A 9,890-nucleotide genomic window follows, 5' to 3' on the forward strand; every position below is an offset into this window, starting at 1 on the left:
GGGGGGGGGGGTCCTTGAGGGGGTCTTTTGATGTGATTTTATTGTTTACATATTCAGAGATTATATGCTATTGTTGCAGTGAACTGTAGATGCAGTGTAAAATGTGATGAAAGGGTGGTATTTTAGTTCATATTTCAGTGTAAAAATGCTGACTTTCCCTGTTATGCAAAAGTACATGGCTTTTTTTAGATGAAAGTCAGCATTTTTACCATTGATTTGTGATGAAAGGGTTGTCTTTTAGTTGATATTCAGTACATAGTTGTGTTTGAAAATCATGTACAGATTCAGTTATAGTTTGATCACTGAAACTAAGATTCAGTTGCACTGAATATATCATCTGTCAATTGTTGCAGTGACAAATGGAGAAGCTAGCCAGTTTTTCTCAGTGGAGTTTGAGCACAATGGAATTTTCTTGGGGGAATGCATAGGTGGAGAATTGAAGTTCTCTTACATTGGGTGCAGTCATGAAGCTTTTGACTACTGTCATTCAGACACATGGTCACTGGGGATGATCAAGTATTGCTTGTCAAGGATGGACTATGACCCTACAGACCCTCAAATCAAGGTGTACTGGATTTTGCCAGATAAAGACTATGGTGATGGCCTGCTATGTGTGGACAATCCAGATGTTATAGCTGCTATGGTGAGGTCCAGCAGAGAAGCCAAGACATTGGATTTGTTAGTTGATGAGGAGAACAAGATTCAGACATTATATCTTGAAATCATACTAAAAGGATGCCCAACTGCAGATGGAAATGAGGATGAAGAACAAGGAGAGGATGCAGATCATGATGCAGAGAATGCAGAGGAAGGAGAGGATGCAGAGGCAGATCATGATGCAGAGAATGCAATGGAAGGAGAGGATGCAGAGGCAGATCATGATGCAGATGCAGACAATGCAGATAATGCAGTTGAAAACAATGATGGAGAAGAAGAGTTGAATGAAACTGACTCAGACTTTTATGAGAGTGACTATGATTGTGAAGATGGAGATGATGATTTGTTTGCTCAGAATGTGGACAAATCATTGGATGACAACAATGAAGAAGAGGAAAAGATATTTGAGGAGGAAGATCCACTTGATGATGATGATCTCAACCTGTCAAAAGATGAGTTGGAGAAGTTGAAATATACATTCAGAACATTCAATGCAGATATGGACATGAGCAACCCAATCTTCAGGGTTGGGCAAGTATTTGGAGAAATGAAAGAGCTAAGGGAAGCAGTCACTGATACACAGTCAAAAACAGAGTGAAAATCATCAAAGCTAGAAATAAGGCAGAGAGATTCATTGGTGTGTGTCAACCTGATTGCCCTTGGAGGTTGAAAGCATCTAGAGACAATAGAACAGGAAGCATTGTCATCAGAGAGTACAATGCAGAGCACACCTGTCAGAAAACATGGGATTCCAAGTGCTTGACAGTGAAGTACCTGACTGAGATATTTATGGATGAGTTCAGAGACAACAAGAGCATGGACTTGGGTACATTTGGAAGAAAAGTTCAGCAAAAGTTCAAGCTTAATCCAGTGAGAATGAAGCTTGGTAGGGCCAGGAGTGCTGCACTTAAGATCATACATGGTGATGAGAAAGCACAATACAACCAGTTGTGGGACTATGGACAAGAACTGAGGAGAAGTAATCCAGGGAGCAAATTCATTGTTTGCACAACCAAAGTGAAGGAAATAGGTGACCTGCTTCCAAAAGATCACCTATCTTCACTATATTGGTCCTATGATGCCTGCAAGAGAGGTTTCCTGAATGGGTGCAGGCCAATTCTATTTGTTGATGGCTGTCACCTGAAGAGCAAATACAAGGGTGTGCTGCTTACAGCTGTTGGGATTGATCCCAATGATTGCATATTTCCAATTGCAATGGGGATGGTGGAGTGGAGTCAACTTACTCTTGGGAATGGTTTCTCACCACTTTGAAGAATGATTTGAACATCATTAACACCTCCCCTTTCACTATAATGAGTGACAAGCAAAAGGTGTGTTCCATTTGTCCAAACATGCTGCTGTTGCATATTTCCATATGGTGATGTTGTCTCACATGTTTATGAACTAATTTTGCAGGGTTTGATCAATGCTGTTGAGAAGATATGGCCAGATGCAGAACACAGATTCTGTGTTAGACATCTTTATCAAAACTTCCACCAGAAGTTCAAAGGAGAAACACTAAAGAATATGTTGTGGGGCATTGCTAGGTCAACTAATGTGGACAAGTGGACCTTGAACAGAGAGAAGCTGAGGGAACAGAACTTGGAGGCATATAATTGGTTGGATGGCAAGCCCCCCAACCAGTGGGTGAAAGCATACTTCAGAGATTTCCCCAAGTGTGACATCTTGCTGAACAACATGTCAGAGGTGTACAACAGGTAAACTTCAGTTAGTTCACTTTTCTAACAAACAAGTTTTGTTATGTTTAACACATAAAACTTGAGTTGAGGTAATCTTGCTGTGTCACTGAGTTCTGACAAAACTTTACTATATATCTCTTGCAGCTACATCTTGGATGCAAGAGAATTGTGTGTTATATCAACGATAGAATGCATAACACATAAAATTACTGTGAGGCATGACAAAAAGTACAAAGAAGCTTCAGTGAAAGAGACTGTTGTCATCAGTGACGACGACACGGATGCAGACGAGGTTGTGCTCGTTGCGCCGGTCGCCGTTGAGGGTGGCAGAAACATGCCCATCGACGTTGAGCTCCTGCCGGACGTCGAGCTCCTGCCAGAAGAGGTGAAGGTTGAACAAGAAGAAGAGGTGAAGGAGCCACAGCAAAACAAGAAGAAGGCGCCTCTGAAGAAAGAGGTGAAGAAGGTGCGCCGCTCCATCCGCCTGCAGCAGCTCAAGAACTGAAGAAGATGCAGAAGAGGTGAAGATGCAGAAGAGTAGTTAGGTATGTTGATCTATATGTTGGCATATAAGTTATCTATTTTGAGTAGTCCATGTTGAACTGCTGTATCTATGGCAATCTGGTGTTCAAGTGCTGTTGAACTGCATGTTCTTCTCTGCCCATGTTGATCTGCCCATGTTCTTGTCTGCTTATGTTGTGCCCATGTGCACACATCCTAAAATAGAATGTACTAGGTGCTCACTTCGTGCCAAATATGCCAAGTTGTACTACCTGAAGATCCCTGGGCCCCTTCCAAATGGTTAACTTAACTGAAATTTGCAGTGTTAAGTTAACTGAATTTTGCTTAAGTTAACTGAATTTTGCTTAAGTTAACTGAATTTTCATGTCAAACAAGAGAATCATTGATTTCAGTTAAGTAAACAAGCCACTGATTTCATGCCAAATAAGAGAATTTTGCAACAGAAATTTTCAGTTAAGTAAACAAGCCACTGATTTCATGTCAAATAAGAGAATTTTCAGTTAAGTAAACAGAAGACTGAACATAGCCACTGATTTCATTTCAAGCCACTGATTCCAGTTTGGAATGTTTACAACACTGAACATAGATAATAGGTAGCCACTGATTTCATATAATCAGTACAGAGCCACTGGTTTCACCTCTCACATCATGCCAAATACTAAATTACCTAACTTACTACACAAAACCTCTTATCACTAGTGTTACAACACCATACAACAGTGCAGAGCAGCAGACCAAACAGGCTAACCAAATTTCCCTCCTATCCCTAGTTCTGATCTCCTTCTTGTGCTTCATGATCATGGCCTTCCTTTCTTCCCTCAGCCTCATAATTTCAGCATCCTTGTCAAACACAAATTTCTGAAGAGCCACATTCTCTTCAGCAAGTTTGCCAATCACCTGCCTAGGTCTCCCCTGCCATTCTTTGTCCACCCACTTCAGATAAGCACATGTATCATAACCCTGCAAAACACACCAATTTGTTCAGTACAACAATGGTCAGATCAACCTATAACAACTACAGATAAACAACACACTTTTTTAAACAAAAGTTGGGCACTTGACTAACCTCACGAGGACAAACAAGAAATCTACGACCATAGTCATATCCATCAGAGCAAACTCTTCTCGCAGGGTTCAGTAAGTGGCAACAATGGTCACTTTTGTCAGTGCCATTGAAAGCAGCATCAGGAGAGGATAGAGGTATACCCCAGTCAAATTCGGGTAGGTTTTCAGTCCCCTACCATGGCCATCAAATCAAATGTTGGCATCAGGAGCTCGCACTCATCAGGAAAGCCCAAATTCATGGGCATTCAAAGCAAATCGGCGAGGGGAAGGGGGACACGCACCTTGCAGAAATCGACATCCATGTAGCGCACCTCTCCGGTGATTTTCGCCCAAGGCTCGCCGTCCTTCGTCATGTCGGCACCGGCGAGGTCACATCCATTGAGCGGGAGAGGGTGGCTTGAGGACGACGACGCCCCTGCTCCACGGCATCCTGCCTGCTGCTTCCCGCTCAATGATGTGCACCCCTTCATCTCGACAGGGCGGCGGAGACGGCTGCCGGCGGGGAGGGCGGCCGAGAGGGCGGCGGAGACGGCTGGCGTCGGAGGGGAAGGAGGAGACGGCTGGCGGCGGAGAAGGGCCACGGCAAAGGGGAGGGCGACGGCTAGGGATTTACGAATGGGGAATCGATGCAGAGAGAGAGGGCGAGGGGGCTTTTTGTAAAATACAGAGAGTGCGAGGGGGCTTTTGTAAAATGAAGGCGTGTGCCAAAATCCAGCGTGGCATGCCAAATGTCGCGTCCGCAGCTGTTTTGTATAAATTTGTTACAGCAGACAAGTTGGAGGGCTAGTTTTGTGGGGTTTTTTAGTTCTTGTATGAAACTGTTCCCACCCCTACAAGTTTATGTATCAATAGTGGTATTAACTCTTGCGAAAATTTATCGTTGTGTTCCACACACACGAGCGCCCCCTAAAACACGGTCAACCACGCCACCCAGACCCAGGAAGGATCCAAAGCTGCTGCCGCAGCCGGCAGCGGCGGCCGCGATCCGAGGCTTTCCCTTTCCCACACCGGCAGCGGGTCCTACCACTTTCTCCGGCGACAGGCTCCATCTCCACGGCCGGCCGGGCCGCGCCCATCAGCCCATGTGGTCCCCTCACAGCGAACGAGCGAGAAGCGCCACCATCATTCGAAACTGACTAATTTACTCAGCAACGTTAATGTGGCTGGCAGTTACCCTTCTCCCGTGGCGTCCAGCTCATCAACACCCGGAACTCGAACGAAAACCCCCCGTCCGCCCAGGGGCACCACCGTAAACTCGCCGCCGAAAACCCCCACGCCCCGATGCCTTCTTGGGCTTTAGCGCTCCCCGAGTTCCCGTAACCTCCCGTGCTCCCTCCCTCCCGCCCCGGCCTCATCTCCATCCCTGCCGTGCCAAGGTCCGGCGCTGCGTCTCGGGGGCGTCGAGGTGGTCGGATCTCCGGTGAACCTCGGTAAATCCCCGCGGCTGCCCGAATCCCTTGTATCGTTTCCTCCTTTCCCGCACCGTACGTGACGCTGCTTGTCCTTGTCGCGGTGAGCGGAGCGGCGACTAGGAGGGGACTGGGCGCTGCCTCGTTCCCGTCGCCGGAGGATCTAGTCCTGTAGCCGCCGCGGAATTTTCGTTCCTCTCCGTCTTCCTTTTCCGCCAGCGGGAGATCGACCCGTACACCGCTGCTTGTTTTACAGTGTCTGCTCTGCTCCGTGAAGAGCTGAAGACGCAATTGATCCCGTGCTCCTTTGACTGACCCCGCTGTGATGCCGTTCGTCGCGTCATGCCATGCCTTCAGTCTACTTGGATCCAACGCGGACAAAATTATGTCGAATTTACTCGTGCTTTCCGTTGAGAGTACAGAGAACGCAAGTTAGCCCAGTTGTTTCAAGTTACATCTATTGTATCTTGGGCAGACAGTTTCGCCCTCGTGCTCCTCAGTGGGACTGTTCACATGGCGATAGCCCCCTTGATGCCATATCGCTCTCACGTGTCTATTATCTAGCTGTGTCCCCGCCATGTTTCGTATATCCCGGATCTTCGTCAATAATGTCGAATTCATTGAGCAGTGTTCCTGATGGCCTGTTACCTTGAATAATAATGTCGACAGGAGCATTTTTGGTTGCACGTTTGCGACTTCTTGCCTGAATCCCGAAGTTTTAGATCAACGTGGGGTTCAATGTTTGCTGTCCATTCTTATTGTCTGCCTGAGATCGTTCCCCAGTTCACTGAATCAAGTTGCCCGACCTCCCTATCAGGCAGGCTCACATAGCTGTAGCTGCCATGTCCTTTGCAGTTGGACATTTGACACCCAAGTGCCAGCCATATTATTCTCTCAATAGGATTCTCTTCTCGGATAATTGGTAGCTACGAGATCTGATCAACGTCCCTGTCGGTCTGTTTCTTAAATATTTGCCCGGTTTACATGCTATACTCATCATTTTGGTCTTAAGGAAGCTGGCATTATGGGTTGTTGCTAATGTTTCCTTGTGATAGCATGCATGCATGTATTCATTCATTTTTGAATTGCTTACTGAAGAGTGGACGTTTTCCTCTCCAGAAAAAAATGTCACTGTCTTTCATTCCATGTCACTGTTCTTTAGATAGCTAATCATTGTCAGTCATGGGCTTCCCACAGCTCTGGTCCCCCGGGGTTTCTCATCCTATTTATCTACTCTTCCTGCCATACACTCGTAACTAGGATATAAGTTTTGCTCATTTGAGAAGGATTGATATTTCCTTGATCTTCTTATATAGTGTGTGAAAGACTTACACTGTTGGCCAGATCATTGCATATCCCCTAGCTAATCTTTCCCTTGCACAGGCAAGTCATTCAATCGGCGTTGAAGTACAGTCCTGAGCTTGTTTTGCCAGCAACTTTATGTATCTGCATTTTGTTTAACTCACCCTTTGATCCTGTGTTACATTGCTATGAATTCTGAGACAATTGCTTTGTGGTTTCTGTAGTAAACTGTCTTACTGATTTGTGTTTGAGTTATTTTAAGTACTTCACTTTTGTTGTGTGTATCTTGTTCTCCCTTCTCACTTGTATATCCATTTGAATCATTGTCAGGTCTGCATAACAGAAAGGATTTTCTTATATTCTGGTGAAGATGAAAGGAACTCAAGGGTCACAGTTAAGGAAATCCCGTTCATGGTGGTGGGATAGCCACATTAGTCCAGAAAACTCCAAGTGGCTCTCAGAGAACTTACAAGGTAATGAATAATGTTTCTCAGACGTTCTGTTCTTGTCTTACATACTGGAATTAGATACTTTGTTTGATCTAAATTTGGATACATTGTTGTTTGCTAGACAATAGTGATGTGCAGGCCTTCATTCATGTATGATTCCAGTCTTTTCTAGTCTAACAAGCTATGCGATGTTGTTTTCTGAATATAACCTTTCTTCTAACTGAACAGAGATGGAGATGCAAGTGAAAGAGACGCTGGGACTTGTTGAGGAGGAAGGTGAATCCTCTGCAGAAAAGGCTGAGGTGTATTGGCAAGAACGACCTGTGCTTGTTGCCCACATCAAAAAATTCTATCGCATGTATCGCACCCTTGCTGAGCGGTACGACAATGTAACTGGAGAACTGCGCAAAAATATCCCATCATCACTGCAGCCACATGGCTCTTTTGGTGCCCCTGAATCAGATTCTGAGACACAGTCTCCTCCATCTGCAGAGCAAAAGCCAAAAACTCGATCAGATTGCTTCGATGTGTCCATTGGCTCTGGTGTGAGCTCTGACGTATCCAAGAAGGGGAGTGATGGGTCTTCATCGTCTTCAGAGTCTGAGTCAGAGCTTGATGAAAGCAAAGAGGAAAATGGCAACAGCATGTTTTATGCCTTGAGCCAAAGAATTATTGAGCTTGAAGTTGAGCTTCATGAAGCAAGGGGGAAACTTGATGCTTTGGGGGAAAAGAATACCATCTCAGAAGTGTCTGAACATGACGAAAAACTGCGGGAGGATCTTGAAGAAGTCAACAGTGAGAAGGAAGCATTGGAAGCTGCGCTGTTGGCGAACAAAAATGAGACTGATGGGCTGAAGGAAGCAATGGCCTCAGCAGCTAGGCAGTTTGAAATTGAATTAGCGCATCGTGATCTTGAAGTTGATAAGTGCAAGCAGGAGCTTGGAGAACTTTCAGCGAAGTATCTGCATGATAAATCTGCTCTTGAGGCTGAGATTGGAATGCTCCAAGGAGTTATCACAAATTTTGAAGGTGAGCTAGCAAAACTGTCACAGGAGAAGTTGCAGCTCGGGTCTCGGATTGAAGAGCTAGAAGAGGCAGCATGCTGCTTAGATTATTCAGCTTCCGAGGTGGTGAAGCTGCAAGAGGCAATGAAGAATACAAAAGCAGAACTGGAGGAAGTTTTACTGGAGAAAGAAGAAACCATCAAGAACCTAGAAGCACAGCTAGAAACTGCCTCACAAGAGAAATCAATACTCCAGGACAGTATTAAGGAGCTGGAGAGGGTGGTGTGTGATTCTGAGGAAAAACATTCACTGGAGAAATCTGATCTTAGCGCTGAACTTTCAACACTATCAGAAGCCAATGCCTCTCTCGAAGGCAAGCTGGCATCCATGGAAGCAGAGCTTAAGCAAGCTTATGCTGACATGGCAGAAGAACAAATGAACAGCGAGAAACATATTTCTGAGCTGAATCAAGACCTTGCCAATCTTACAAGCAAGCTTGAACTGATATTATCAGAGAAAGACACAGTTGATAACAAGCTGGCCACTCTACTAACTGACATCACAGCACGTGATGAAAAGATGAAACAGATGGATGGCCACCTTAGTCAGCTTCAACTTGAGCATGCCAAGATATCAGCAGAGTCCGCTATTGTGCATGAGTCCCTGTCGGAGCTGCGTGCTCGGGTTTCTGAGCTCGAGGAACTTGTGGAGAAGCAGAACCTCGCGATCTCTGAGGGCGCCGAGGGGAAGCGTGAGGCGATTAGGCAGCTGTGCTTCACCCTTGAGCATTACCGCAGCGGGTACCAGCAGCTGCGTGAGATGCTGCAGCAGGGCCACAGGAGACCACCGATGCTGATGGCAGCCTGACCAAGTGTGTCCTTCTTGTTCCCAATATCCTTTTGTGCTTACGAATTGGGTTCTGTAGCTTTTTCAATTGAGAAGAACTCTGTTATGTCTGTGTGCAACTACAATGTAATGTGAGGATCATGTCAGTCATGGCTCGCGGAAAAAAAGCAATCATGTCCGTGGTCGTTTGCTCTTGTTACTTCTGTTACATTCTTGTCATATATTCAAGATGGTGAATTCTGTGTTTTGGTCTTTGATGATGAAACGGCGATGTTAGTTCGCCGACCTATGGCAGGTCCGAGTCAGTCTTGTATCTTTGAATCAAAGTTGAGTTTGTCAAGATACGTGAATTTTACTGCGTATGTGTTAGAGTACGTAATGGGCCTAATGGGCCCGTTAGTCCTAGGGTTAATTAGAGATAAGAGTCGCTTGCTTAGGGATCAAGTAAGCTTTGCTTGTGAGTCAAGTAAACCTCTCTATATAAAAAGAGGAGATGTATCAATCTAATCAAGCAAGAATTAATAAGGAAATGCCTTCCCTCTTGTCCTGCCGTGGGCAAAAAGGCCCCCGGCCGGCCCTCTCGCGCCCTCCTTCTAGCAGCGCCATAACAATTTGGTATCAGGTAGCTCAGTTCCGATCATGTCTTTGTCGCCTCCCACCCCGTCGCTTCCGCTGCCGACTGTCACCACCGCGCCGCTGGCCATCTACACCGCGCCGCTGCCCTCCCCGTCCGCGCCGCTGGTCGCATCCTCCGGCGCCGCCACCGCCCAGATGTCGGCGCCCTCCACCGCATCACCGTCCGCCATCTACACCCGGGAGGAGATCACCGGGGTCCTCAACGACCTCGTCACAGCCGTCCAGGGGATCCGGCTATACCTGGCCAGCCCCTACGGGCCGCCGCCGCCCCTGCCGCTGACCGCCACCGCCGGGCTGCCG

At 46.4% G+C, this 9,890-nt stretch overlaps 1 protein-coding gene across 2 annotated transcripts; it reads left to right on the plus strand.

Annotated features, from left to right (window-relative positions):
- The first annotated feature begins 5,192 nt into the window (after positions 1-5,192).
- Positions 5,193-9,211, plus strand: LOC119365915 (protein NETWORKED 4B-like). Of its 2 annotated transcripts, none has more exons than XM_037631570.1 (3): positions 5,193-5,374; positions 6,986-7,128; positions 7,333-9,211. In XM_037631570.1, the coding sequence occupies exons 2-3, from the start codon at positions 7,026-7,028 to the stop codon at positions 8,973-8,975; spliced, it is 1,746 nt and encodes a 581-aa protein (XP_037487467.1). In that variant the 5' UTR covers positions 5,193-5,374; positions 6,986-7,025; the 3' UTR covers positions 8,976-9,211. The 2 variants fall into 2 exon arrangements, with proteins under 2 accessions (XP_037487467.1, XP_037487475.1); XM_037631578.1 differs by lacking the exon at positions 5,193-5,374 and adding an exon at positions 6,599-6,736.
- The last annotated feature ends 679 nt before the right edge of the window (positions 9,212-9,890 follow it).

The sequence above is a fragment of the Triticum dicoccoides genome, chromosome 1A (assembly GCF_002162155.2).
Source record: "Triticum dicoccoides isolate Atlit2015 ecotype Zavitan chromosome 1A, WEW_v2.0, whole genome shotgun sequence".
NCBI lineage: Eukaryota > Viridiplantae > Streptophyta > Magnoliopsida > Poales > Poaceae > Triticum > Triticum dicoccoides.

What these genes read in the sequence shown, in the direction of transcription:
- LOC119365915 (XM_037631570.1), top strand. Translation starts at nt 7,026, where the DNA reads ATGAAAGGAACTCAAGGGTCACAGTTAAGGAAATCCCGTTCATGGTGG. An exon ending in GCTCTCAGAGAACTTACAAG is followed by an intron (nt 7,129 to 7,332) that starts GTAATGAATAAT and finishes CTAACTGAACAG; the next exon opens with AGATGGAGATGCAAGTGAAA.